This window comes from Oenanthe melanoleuca, chromosome 5, assembly GCF_029582105.1.
Source record: "Oenanthe melanoleuca isolate GR-GAL-2019-014 chromosome 5, OMel1.0, whole genome shotgun sequence".
Taxonomy (NCBI): Eukaryota; Metazoa; Chordata; class Aves; order Passeriformes; family Muscicapidae; genus Oenanthe; species Oenanthe melanoleuca.
Window position 1 is genome coordinate 52,555,421 of NC_079339.1, and position 13,918 is coordinate 52,569,338.

Genomic DNA, 13,918 nt, shown 5'->3' on the forward strand with positions numbered 1-13,918 from the left:
TGGGGCCCATTAACAGTGGAAGGTTCAGGACAGGAGATCAGGGGCAGAGTCACAATATTATTTGTTTTACAAATGTCTGGGTTGACAAGATGGCAGATTCTTAAACTGATGTTTATCTCTGTGTGAAGGTCAACATCCTTTTTGGATCGTGTTCTATTTTCTGTTTGTTAGCTACTAGGGGCTCTTTTTGTGTTTTGTTCTGTTTTTAAATCAAGGATTATTTTTTTTCTAATATAGCAATAAAAGTAAAACAAAAACAAAAGGAGGAAATAGGAAAAGTCAATTGAGCATGGTATAAACTCCACCACAAAGATGGTACAAATACCACCACCTACTGTCCAAAGCAGGATGCTAAATCACTGGCACAGACCTAGGCAAAAATTCAAGAAAGGGACAGCAGTCTCAACTGCAATAGAAGGTAAAAGCATTTGGTGTAGAGCATCTAACAACTCACAGCAGCCACTGGATTCATTAAGGCCAAAGGTAGGGTTAACTTGCTTTTTCCCAGGCTATAGTTTTGCTTTAATGGTAGCCACCACACACTGAAGTTTAGCACCAAAGCTGCCTCATGTCGGTATTTACGCTGTCAGCTCATACAAAAAGTTAAAAATAAATTAGTAGATCCACTTGCTGCATCTTGTTGGATAATCAATTTGAATGGATTAAAAATAAAATTACAATTTTTTTTCTCAAATACCTTAAAAAAAGTGCAACTATTAAGCTACAGCCTCACCTTTGCTTAGGATCTTTCTTCAGCAAACCTGACAAGAGGGATTTTGCTTCAGGTGACAATGTGCGTGGAAATCTGATCTCCTCCATGAGGATGAGTTCAAAGAGCTTTTCATGGTCCTGATTGTAGAAAGGGAGCCGACCACACATCATTTCATACATCACAACTCCCAGACCCCACCAGTCCACTGCACGGCCGTAGTCGTTATCCTCCAGAACCTGCAGAATGCAAGGATAAGGCTTTAGAAGATACTCCCAAACCAGGCATGAACACAGAACTCAAGAAGCAAAATTTAACCCAGCAAGTCCATCTTTCACAACACAGCCAAATCTACCAGCAGAGTATTTGCAGAAGAACCATGTGAAAAGAACTGGCATCCATGCTCACCATCCTAGGTGAGCAGAGCTGGGAAGAGGAGGCAGCAGGATTGTTATAGCAGCTTCCTTGTCTACCTTCTCCCACCCTCCCTCACATTATGGTCATGATAAGCAAAACCTTTGAAAGTCCAAAGGCCAAGAACTGTTCTCACATTACAGAGCCAGCTGTTAAACTCTCACTTATTTATCACAAACTGTTCCAAATGAGATCCAAGTTTTTAAAAAAACCACAACCCACCAAGGAGCCAGTACAGGGGGAAAAGTCCATCAACCTGTTCCTTCACATTCAAAAAGCCAAACATATCCATCATCTTATCAACCTGCATCCCAAAGGGGTGGCTCTGCACATTTTAAAAGACCACCCACAAATACTCAATGACTAATCTAAATTAAACACTAAGATCCAGAACACCATTCCTAACATTTGACTGGCTCTAAGGCTGTAAAACAGCAGCCAAATTGTCTGGAAATGTTTCTCCTCCAACCCGTTACCCTGCTCCAAAGGCACTCCTGCCTCTGCTTAGAGGGCTGCAACCACAGGAACAGTCAGTGGGGTGGATTTCTGCCAGGTCTCACAGCAAAAGGAGCCCAGCACAGCTCATTCTTCCCTTCCCCTGGGCACTTCTACCTAGCAAAGCAGCGGCTGGTGCAGGGACCCAGGACCCCAAGCAGTGCTCTCCACCTCTCCTGCCTGCTCCAGGGAAGCCTTGCCACAGTGCACTTCTGATCTTCTGCACAGTGGATTGCTGAGGGGAGTGGGGAGAATTTTGTGGCTTGTGCAGTGGATGTTACAAGGACTTCTCTAGACTTTGTGTCTCCTATGCAGTTGTCTGTAGCTGACACCAACATCTCATGTTCCAGACCCTGTCCTCAGGTTTTAGTTATCATCTTTACTCCTTGCATGGGCCTGCACTGAGCTGCTTACTCTTGCTAGGAGCACAACGCACAACTACACCACCATCCTGTTTTCTTGTTGCACAGTGTCTGTGTGAGCTTTCCATTTCTGCAATTCAGAATACTTAACACTCAAAATTAAAAAGGTAAAAGAGCCAAAGTCAGTGCAAGTTTAACAAAAGCAAGATCTTAGCCTCTTGCAAATCTTGACATAAAGGTTTTGCACATAAAAAAGAAGCATTGAGGCACTTCACGTAACAACTGTTTGCACTCTGCCTCCCTTTATTCACTAATTATTCCCCTTAATTATCTGAACGAGGGAGAGGGCCTGCAGTAAAAATCAAAAGGCTGCCAGGTATTAGATTACCCCACATCGGTCTATTTACAGCATCCCGGGCCGTATGATTCACAGCAAACGACAGCTGGCTGTGCAGCTGCCCCTCCGTGTACCGGCCGGCACAGCTGCCGGGAGCGGCATTCCAGAGCCCGTCCTTGCCCCGGCTCCGCAGCCCTGGGCTCCCCGAGCTCGTGTGACAATGCAGTTCCTGCTCTGAGTCACCCTGCTCAACCAGCGCTTCCTGTTCACACTCCCCTACACTTGCCTTACCTAAAATAAAACACTCACACAGCCTCTGATATGTGTTTTTATTTTTTAAACTGCTGCAAGAGATGCAGTAGGAGAGACTGAAAGAAAAAGAAAACCACAGAGGCCTTTGTTGTGCATGTAGTTAATGTTACAGGTGCTTTTGAAATGCAGTGAACACTTCAGATGTTACTTGAAAAAGTGCATAAATACTCTGTATTATAAGCTAGATTACTAACCACAACGATCTCCTTCACCTCCATTAATTTTAAACAGAATATAAAATGCTTATTTCTTCAAAGTTCTTTAGCACAACGAGCATATCATCACATTAGTGATTGCACAGAAGAGAGCAATGGTGTGAGTATCAAAACTGCACCATAAACAAAAAGATTGCACCCATCCACACAGCATAGCTGGGGAGCAGTAAAGTAACAAGGTCATTTCACTTAAATTAAGGGATCATCATTTCCCAACGAGCAGCTCTAGACTGTTGTGAGATGGAATTCGAAAGAGAAGGCAGAACAGCTGTAAACATCAGAGCCATTGATGCATCTGACACATCAAAGTTGACATGGTTCAGTCACTGTCATCCATGCATGACATTCCAGTATGAACCTAAAAACAACGATGCAACAACTGTACAGACACACTGCTGTGATGGACTCGAGTTACAAATGCAGACAGGAGCATCAACATCCTTCCTTTAAAAAATGTATGACCTTAAACACATGGAAGATCACTTGCACACAATTTCCAGATTTTTTTGTATGCTATCAGCCAGATGACAGCCAGAATTTAACACTCCAACTCACAGATGGGGTTTGCAAGTAAGGGAGAGAACTGAGTTAATCAAAAGGATTTGTCCTTCAGGGTTTTTGGATGAGCCAACTCATCACAAATATTAAAAAAATAAAAAATAAAAAAAAAAATAGCAAGTAACAGAACAGAAAGAACAGCCCAACTGCCTGCACAGGGAATCCCCACATTCCAAGGTAGGAAAAACCAAAACAATAAATATTTTCAGCGTCCTCATAAAATCCTTGATGAAAAACTGAAGCTCGGCAATTGATTTTAAGAGAGAAGCTAAAATAAAAGCCATTCTTATGAATAATAAACACTCCGTCATACTGCTAATTACTCTCTGCATCAGTAAATCTCAAAATTGTGGTGCATGGACCCCCATTTAGATTCACTGAAGACTTCTGGTGATCCATGGAAAAGCTGGCAGGCATCATGAGACAGGCTCCGCCTCTTTGCTGCAAGCTACTTCGACAGGTGCCCATGTTCTTCATTATTACAAAGGACTGGAGGCCCTTGAAAGCAGCTGGGAGTTAAAAAAAAACAAAACAAAACAAAAACCAAACAAAACCCAAGAGCATGCTGCCACCACTATGAAAGCAGGGAGCACAAAAGCGCTGATCAGCAAAGACATCAGCTCCCAGCAGAAATATTCCTCCTCCACACTGGTTTCCCATCCTTTGTTACTTTTGCACAGTTCAATTCAAGGCAGGTTTGCACTGCTCAAGTCTCCCAATTCAGAGGAAAGCTGTGCCAACAATCTATAATCTGCCAGCAGCCCAAGGCCGGCTTCTGCACGAGCTCTGAGCTGCTGGAAATGCAAATGCCACGGGAAGCAAAGCCCCACTGCAAGGGGAGCAAAGCCCCACTGCAAGGGGAGCAGCCCCTGTGCAAGGCACACCACGTTGGCTCGGGCTCTGTGCCCTAAACTCCCGAGTGCAGGAGTTTGCTTCCACACAGCTCAGTGTGGGCAGAGACACCAGTGTCTGCCTGAGGAGCACTGAGCATACAGCCTGACTTCACTTCTCATCTGCCCCTAACTCACTCCCAGCTGTAACACCACTCTATTGCAAAACTCAGTGTTTCCAGGAACAAACCTGCAAATACACATTTGCATTTTGCACTTGAAAATAATTCCCCGAAACATACTGAGATCCCCTGCCCAGATTTATTTCCTCTGAAACTGGAGTGCCCAAATCAACACTGAGAAATATCTTATGCTTTTACAGACATAAAACAATCAGCACCTTTAATACATGCCATGCTAAATAACGCAGAAAAAGTTTGGTCTGTCCTGTTTCTGAAAGCATGTCATCTTTTACATCCTCTAATAATAAAAGAATTGGACAATAATTCCACTTCTTAAGCGAAGTCCTATCGATACCTTTCAAATAGGACAACACATAGCAAGCTGCAAAAAAGGTAACCTATAGTGAAATATTTGAAATGTTTATAAGAGGGGTTCTTTTTAATTATCCAGCTGATACAAGAAACAAGCACTATTCCAGTTTCTTCAAGTGGAAGAAACTACCCTGCCAAAAAATGATCATGTATCATTATGCTAAAGATGTGTTCCAGATCACGATGAATAAAGGAGTCTCAGGATGTGTAATTATATAACAGCAGTTAGTGCATGAGCACATCATGGCACAGGAATTATTCTGTACTCCTACTGCTACCACGAAAGGCATGTAAGAAGGCAATTTAACACAACAGCCAACATAAACATACCTCTGGTGCAAGATACTCTGGAGTGCCACAGAATGTCTTCATTGTTGCTCCATCCTTGATGCCTTCTTTACATAGTCCAAAGTCTGTTATTTTTATGTGTCCATCTTTATCCAGCATAAGATTTTCCAGCTGGGAAGAAAAGCCAAATTAAAAGACATGATTACCTGTAACATACACTCCTAAGCAGGATAATCAAATACATGAATTTTGCAGATGTGTTTTGAACCTCATCCTCACTGGGGTCAGAGCCATAGCAGTTGCCAGAGCATGTAAAATGTAAATATACATTTGCAACATTTTCCTCAGTTCTTTAGGGAACATTAAGTAAGTAATTTGTAGTCTTGGGGTAATCAACCATATATACAGAAAGAATGCAGAACATGAACATTATATTTATGCTTCTACAATATCATCATCAATGGAACACCAGCTCTTTAGAAAGTATATTAAGTATTCCCCCTCACACAACTTCATCCCTGCTTTTACTCTAATTTTATGAAATAATCAGGAATAATAGCATATATAATAGAAATCAGTCCAGTAATAGCATAAAATAAATAAAGCAGAAATCATATGCAAGATTAAGGAACCACTTCCAAACAGACCCTTTAAGTAAGAATCACTACATACATTTACCCAGCACATGATATTCATTCTATCCTAAGGCCTGAGAAAGTCACCCAAGAATTAGGACAGTTTCCTCATCGTATCAATAAAGTGTATTACAGGGGAATCACAGTGATATGGGAGAGAAAATCCCAGCAGAGATCCCAAAATCACTCTGACATAGTCTGAAAACATTACAGAGCATGCTTCATTTCAGACTGCTGCTAAATAAACCACCAGAACCTCTTCATCCTGTCCTGAAAACTCTTCTCAGGAAGAAAGAAAATGTGATTGATGCATTTTCCTCAAGAGTTTCTCAAGTTTTTTTTTCCTGAGATACCTTGTTTGGTTGGGGCTTCTTTTCCCCTTCTCTGCTCCCCAAACAAATGAGTAACTTGAAACTTAGGCAGTTTTCTAACTGCAAGCTGCTACTATGAAGTTGATGTGAGCACACTGCTAGGAAGCACAACATCCATGCAGTGTGAATTTCCATCTCTCTGCTAAGACCAGGATAATGTTCCACCGTGCAGAAGCACCAGGAAAATTTCTCTCAGAACCTCAGGAGGCAAGTGAAAATGAAACCCCTATAGCCCAGTAACCCTCCATGTTCTCTGAAATGCTGCCAGAGTCACAATAAATGCCTTATGCAGCTCCTTGGACTATCAAAGGGTTTAGACATCCTGTAAAGTCAGCCCAACAGCTGCAACAACAGTTTGGATAAAGTTCAGTCAGGAAAGGATTTCTTAATAGTTCAGGATCATTTGCTTTTTTTAACAACAAACAAAAAGCCAAACCCCAAAAGACTGAAAATTATTTTTCTACGTACCTTCAAATCTCTATAAACTACATTCTTCTCTGAATGCAGGTAATCCAGCGCTGAAACAATCTCAGCCCCATAAAACCGAGCCCGGTCTTCAGAGAAGACACGCTCTCTTGACAGATGGAAAAACAACTACAAAAACAATCATTTGTTAAATTTAAATGCTTCTGAATTATGCCACACAGTTCACAAGCCATCCTGCTTAGAAGGTGCTATTACCTAAGAGAAAACCCCTTCCCACTATCATCCAGCTGTGTTCCCAAACGTGTTAAAAAGCATTATAAATTAAATTATTAGATAATTATGTCTCATATTCACAGATGCACACTGATAACCAGTTCATGTACTCCAGTCTTACAGGTTCAGAAAATTATAAAACTATTTTTGACTGTCCTACAATTACATATTAAAACTACAGCCTAATGCATGATTTAGAGAAATGTTAATATTTCAACTTTTCCTTCCTGACTGTAATAGTTAGCAGTTTCTAGTTCTCCCTCCAAGTATGCTCACAATATTAAGTGTTAAAACTTGTCTGGCAGCTAGAGCAACCAGAAAGCAACCTTGCCTTCTTGAACTTCTTAATGTCAGATTACAATATATTGCTGTCATGTAAAATATGAACCTATGCCCAAAACCTCTATGTTCTAAAAATGCAGTTGAAAAAACTGAGTCTTACTTCTTCACGTTAGTTAGACCTGTGAACAATCTGTTTAATCAAGACAACTTGGATTAATTAGAATTGCAAAAACAGACCTTAGCTAAATAATGTCAAGCAAAATTAACAGTAGAAAAGGATAATCCTAAAGTATTAAACATTATTGTATTTCCCTTACCTCCCCTCCATTAGCATACTCCATAACAAAACACAAGCGATCATGTGTCTGAAAGGAATACTTTAAAGCCTGAAACAGATTTAAACCAAAACTTAGAAGACAGATCATAGTGACAGTCAGAAAAGCATTTTTAATAGATTTTCAGAAGCAGACATGAAATTTTCTATTTTAGTGAAGTTTTTGTCCTTAAATCTTACATAATACTTGTATTTTCCTCTTGCAGCTGAGGACTGATTCACTGCCAACTTATTTCATTAAATAAATTTAATAAAACATTAAACAAATTCCTTGTAGAAGCTATTACCACCTAAGATGCTACAAAACAAAGTCCTGGCACATTAACAGGGACTCAAGGTGTACTGACAGTGACTGTGAAGTTTTCTCCTCTGGCCACAGGTTCAACTGACAGGTATGAGGCCACAACCAAACCCTGGAGCACAAAGCTTCACCACACTACAAGACCTCTTATATGAAACACATGAGTATTTTCACACATCAATTCCCTGGCTTCTGCCCTGCTGTCTGCAATTGTTCCCTGCTGACAGACTGCCAGGGGATTGGCCAACACTGGCAATACCAATTTGTGAACAATGCACAAAAACAGATGGAGGCTGTGGTGGACAGTTACAAGGTGCCTGTGCATGGTCTTGTCACATGTACTCCCATGGCAAGAGTAACATCAACTTGTTTGTCATAGTGTTAAGATTTTTCATCACAGAATATGCTGAGCTGGAAGGGGCCCACATGGATCATCAAGTCCAACTTCTATCCCTGCACAAGGCAACCCCAAGAATCCCACCATGGGCCTCAGAGTGTTGTCCAAATTCTTATTGAATTCTGTCAGGCTGGTGCTGCAACCACTTCCCTGGGGAGCCTATTCCAGGGCCCAACTACTCTCTTGGGTAAGGTAAGAACCTCTTCCTAGTACTCAAGATAAACCCAGTCTTGTAGCTAATGTCTCAAGACAGCCCTTGTTCTGGATATTTGGGTTTATAAAAACATAAAAAGAAAATACTGCATACGATATTGTTGTCGTCATTACAAAGGGTGGCACTTTTAAACCAATCGTATTTTTTCCAGAAAAATGAAGGACCAGGTTTTAGACAGGACCAGGTTTTAGACATGTCAACATTATTGACTTTACTTAATACAGGCAATATTTCCTTCCAGAGGTCGTGCTTAAAGGTCTGAGTTCCATCTAAGCCCTTGTACCTGGCCAAATGAAACAACTAGGATCCTACACAGTCTCTTAGATGCTTTAAGCAGTTGTAAACAATTCAGAGACAACTTGTAATAAATATTAGAAACAAAATCTTGATATAGAACTTGGTTATCTGAAGTCAGCCCAGAGAGACTGCTGGCACTGGAGGCCTAAAATGAGAGTATGGATTGACTTTACAATTCGAAAGGAAAGCAGCAGATAAAGCACAGTCCTGCTCTTCCCCTCCCCATTCCACATGCTCCTACCACTACCCTTTGGCTGGCATTACCATTGCTGATTCCACAGTGAGCTGTTTCTGGGAGCTTAAAAACACAACAGAGACAAAATCAAAGGTTTTTCTCCCTAGTGTATCTTCCCGAATTTGTTTGTCACAAGAGCAGAGTCACCCTGATCTCTGCTAAAAGAGAGACCAAACATTTGAAGGGCAAGGAAAGCAGATACTCCTTCTCAGAGATAGAGAGTCATTAGATGGGTGAGCCCTAATGTCAAACCACACCCTGAAACACGTCTTCAAGAGGTGCTGAGGACCTGCCCTGCAAGAATCAGAAAACTTGAAAAACTATTTTCATTTGTGTGTCCCTAAAATGAAGGGTACAAAACTACACAGCCACTCTGTAAATACAGATCTCAGATGCATTATGTAAGTAACAAAATATAAGGCAAGCCTTGGTGATGGTGATGTCAAGTTACACTGTGAGAGGCAGAAAAGCTTACTGTCAGGAACGGGTGCCGAGAGTTCTGTAAAACCCGGTTTTCTGTCAGCGTGTGCGCTACTTCATCCTGGAACGCAAGCAGAAGGAAATCAGCAAGTGATTCCCCAGATTTCAAAAACTAACAGAGCAATTATTTATAATTACTCTGAGAATACTTCCCATGACTTTGAGAAAACAAGGCTGAACCACATCCCATCTACTCACCTTTGCTACAATAACTTCCTTCTTCAGAATTTTCATAGCGTAATATCGCCCAGTTGCTTTTTCTTTAACTAAAATGACCTTTCCAAAAGTGCCTTTTCCCAGTAGCTTAAGGTATTCAAACTCGTTCATGGTCTGTTAACGATACAGATAAAGAAGAACTGAATTACATGATCTAACAAGAAGTGTATTATTCTCAGACCAGAATTTCTCATTCACGTGAGAATGCATCGCATATGTCGCACATGTGGCCTTTTTAATCCTTTTGTTTAGTAGAATTCAGGAGCAGAAATGATTCTTCCACAAAAATGAATGCCAGTGCACTCCCAAAGATAATCAATCAAACTATTTACAGAAAACCATAAGCTTTCAATTAACTGAACACTCTTTTGCATGACTCAACACTCAACTGTACAAGTAACACTGAACATATTAATCCACAGCCTTTCTGACCTCTTGGCCAGTGCAGATATTCATTAAGAGGCACATGCTGCTCTGATTCCAGGGATTAAACCCACACCTTTTTTCTGATGTTGCCCACCTCTCTAGGAGACCAGTTTTCTTGTGCTTCATTGAACAGTACTAAAAACCAGAGACAAAATGACTCCCAGTAAGGTCTCTATCTACTCGCTCAATGGGATTTTGGAAGGGCTTTCCAGTGGTTCAGGCACTCTGAGTTAAGACACATGGGAGAAATACCGACCAGATATTCTCATGAGGTCAAAACAACACAAAAGTTTACTGGAAAACTTTAGAAAAATCAGAGAACTTTACTACAACATCCTATCGACACAAAACACTTCCCACAGCATTAACTTGGACCGTTTACCCTAGCAAACTTTAAATCTATTCAGTGATAAATTATTCAAAATATTCCAACAAGAGAGAGTTACAAGAAAAAGAAAGACAGAAAATACACAGAAAAACACACATACAGATAACAACTACTGGGTTCCAGCTGTGTTCAGATAGAAACTCTAACTGACTGTCCCCTTCCCCCACACACATGCATCCCAACATTTCTTCAGAAAGAGGAAGCATGTACTTTTGTGTAGTACTTTTGGCAATCTTTTGTATTCTCTGCTATAGAAAGTTTCATTGAATAACTAAGTCTGTGAAAATAACCTTAGAACCTATTAAAAATACAATCATCATTAATAAAACTTAAGTTATCTAGTACCTTAACAATACTGTTCAGTATTCTTATCACCATATAGGCCAACTTGAGTTAGAGTAGTAGCCAGACATCCTTTTGAGACCTTTTCACTTTAGACAAAACAGTTTTCATTGGATCTACACATTCTGTTACATCCAATTTTGCAAATTTGGACTCCAGTCGAAAAGCTAACCAATTATACGTATTTGTTCTATGTGTGTGATACTAGAGGGTCCTTAGGAAAAAGGACACCATGCTATTCTCCTTAGGAAAAGGACACCATGCTATTCTTTCTTGCTAACCCCTTGGAAACCATACTTGTTACTACAGCTGTTAGGTACAAGGTTCTGCTAGGATGGTTGACTAATCCAGGAGCAAAAAACTATGCTGGCATACTGGGGACACTGCTCTGAAAATACAAAATTATAAACCATTAAACGTATTTCATTTTAGAGTTTAGATTTCAGATTTCATTGCAGCTGTATCTCCAACAGATTTACTGTTTACTATACTGCCCAACACCATCCCTCTGTGCTCCTCTTTGTCCAGAGCTGACTTTATTCACATAATTTAGATGTCTCCAGCTGCAGATCTCACAGCTGTGTGTACACTTAAAGTCCTTTCCACTTCTGCTTAAGCAACTCTTTATTCCACTTCCAGACATACACCCAGTCTTCTGGCTGGCCAGGATATACTTGAACATGCAGAGTTATTACCAAGACTAAAACAACAAACTTGCACAATGATAAAAGTATTTTTTCCCCAAGAGGTTACGGATTCTGCAGCAGTTCCACCTCCGGCCTCTAGTGACAAGCAAGGCTCAACACCCACTGCTGCCAGGAGGAGACAGATAGGAGGAGCTTGCAAAGCTCCACAGCAAATACAGGCAAACTTTGAGGATATTTGGATTCACCACTTTTTGGAGCTGGCTCAGAGAGTTTTTTGTCTCAGTCTTGATCCTTAAATTTTGCAATAAATAAAAACAACATTGGAGGAGGCCAACAGGGCACACCAGCTGTTTCCTGTGCATTGGTTGGAAGCCCACTGCCTGCCACATTTTCCCAGCAATTTTACCACATCTTGGAGTGGGGAGAGGGATGAGTTTTTCCCCCTCCAACAGGTTTAAACTTTTCACACAATAGGTCACTTCCTCCTCAGAAAGCTTTATTTCACTCCCCATCAGTGACATTTTCAAAACATTCTCGGTTTTATTTTCTTTAGGACAATTGGTAATTTTTCCTTGCAAATTGACCAATTCTGTTGCAGATAGCATGATTGGCTCTGCCCCTTGACAGCAGGGCTTGGGGTGGGGGGCAGTGGGGGATGGCTTTGCTGAGTCAAACCCCTCCTCCAAGGAGTGGAAGGAGGTGACATCAGTGACATCATGCTCAGGGATTCTCACCTGCTCATTTTTTACGGACAGGCGGAGTTTATGGTTTGGGGAGGGGTTTGGCTTTATTGCAAACTCCTCCGAAGAGCTGGGGGAGTTGAAATCACCTTCAGGGAGGCCCAACTCCTCCCCCAGGCTGGAAGACCCAACTCCTCCCCCAGGCTGGAAGACCCTGGTTCATCCTCCACACCTTCCTCAACGGTGTTAATTTGCAACTCTGAAGCTCTTTGGTTTCACAGAGTTGTCCAACAGGTTTCTCAGGTTTGGGGCTAGTTGCTTTTGGGCTGTTAATTCTCACTCCGCCCTGAGGCGAGCTATTGTTTCAGCCTCCAAGGCAATTTGCAACTCCATCAGCTCTTTCTCTGGCCCTTCCAACACATGCTTCTTTATCTTTCTGGGCAGCCATTAAAGACTCGGAAGTGGAACTCTTACAAGGTGTTTTTTTCCCTTCTTTTGGCAAAGTTCCAATATTCTCCACAAGTACCTGTTTTCTGCCAGTTTTTCTCTGATCTGTGGCTGATCAAGCTTATATACCCACGATTCCATAACCTTTTTGCCAGAAAACACCGGTTTTGGCAAAAAAACTACTTTCTCCTTATTCTGAGTTGGACACATAGGAGAAATAACAACTAGATATTCTCTTGAGGTCAAAACAACACAAAAATTTACTGGCAAACTTTAGAAAAATCAGAGAACTTTGGCTAAAGCTTTACTACAATATCCTATCAACATAAAACACTTCTCACAGCATTAACTTGGACCATTTACCTTAGCAAACTTTAAATCCATTCAATCATAAATTAGTCAAAATATTCCAACATGAGAGAATTACAAGAAAAAGAAAGACAGAGAATATACAGAAAAGCACACATACAGCTATCAACTTCTGGATTCCAGCTGTGCTCAGATACAAACTCCAAGAAGAACTAGGGTCCAGACAAAGTGATGGCCTTGTGTTTGGCCCTAAATATCACCTGGCCTTCCTGGGCCCTTCCCCCAGGTGGGACTTTTAGTCATTTGGCCACTCAGGAGCTGGGTTAGGGGAGAATGGAACACTGCCTCTGGTGTGTCAGTGACTGACAGCTCTGCCTGGCTCTGCCAGGCCACTCCTTCTTGCATTTCTATTAAGGACTGCTCAGCAAGAGCAGGATCTGTTCAGCCAAAAACCCAGAAGCCTACTGGCAAGCTCTGACTCAGAATGGCATGGAAGTAGCCACCCACATCATGACACAAGAGTAACACAACCTTGAAGTGAAGGCACTGGTAGATGGCTCTTTTTATAGAAAAACTTCATCAGCTTTCCCAAAACTGAAACAAACTTATGAAAGTGGTGAGATGAGGACACAAGGAAATGCCCATTTAAAATCCACAGACAATGCATTCACATGGGGAAAGCTTCTATCAATTCCTTCCTGCAGGAACAGAAATACGAAGAGAACACCACAATGGAGTAGAAAGAAATAAAGGGAAGTTGAAGACAGATGCCTAAAAAGGCCCAACAGGGCAAAGATCTCCTCTGGCACATAGTCATGTAATGGAAGGCCATTCCTTAGCTGGTCCCCTTCAGACTGTGTAGTGCCTAATGAAAAACCCCAAGCTGAAGGAGCACTAAGGACAGACACTGCAATGGGGCTGGCTGGAGTTAGCCTAAACCCCTAATCCAGAGCAATTAAATCCAGAATACCTTTGCAACCAGCCTGCAAGGAGTTTACAGAGTCACAAGGTCCAGCAGGTGCTTTGGTTTCAGGCTCTGCAACACAGGAAAATAGGCAAACCAAACCCAGACCTGAGCTGGCCTTGAAAGCCATCCAACATGTGAACTTAGAACTCTGGCAGACCCAGACAGGCTCTGCTCAGC

General features: G+C 41.5%; 2 protein-coding genes across 4 annotated transcripts in view; one reads left to right on the top strand and one right to left on the bottom strand.

Moving 5' to 3' along the window:
* Nucleotides 1-13,918, top strand: part of INF2 (inverted formin 2) — a 312,339-nt gene that overhangs the window by 143,426 nt on the left and 154,995 nt on the right. The gene's annotated exons all lie outside the window — the stretch shown is intronic.
* Nucleotides 1-13,918, bottom strand: part of AKT1 (AKT serine/threonine kinase 1) — a 76,428-nt gene that overhangs the window by 13,135 nt on the left and 49,375 nt on the right. For both annotated transcript variants that reach the window (XM_056493348.1, XM_056493349.1), the window contains exons 6-11: nt 9,518-9,649; nt 9,315-9,380; nt 7,379-7,447; nt 6,549-6,674; nt 5,117-5,245; nt 734-948 (exon numbers count right to left, since the gene is read on the bottom strand). In XM_056493348.1, the coding sequence (XP_056349323.1) occupies nt 734-948; nt 5,117-5,245; nt 6,549-6,674; nt 7,379-7,447; nt 9,315-9,380; nt 9,518-9,649 (737 nt within the window). The remainder of the gene's footprint in view (nt 1-733; nt 949-5,116; nt 5,246-6,548; nt 6,675-7,378; nt 7,448-9,314; nt 9,381-9,517; nt 9,650-13,918) is intronic.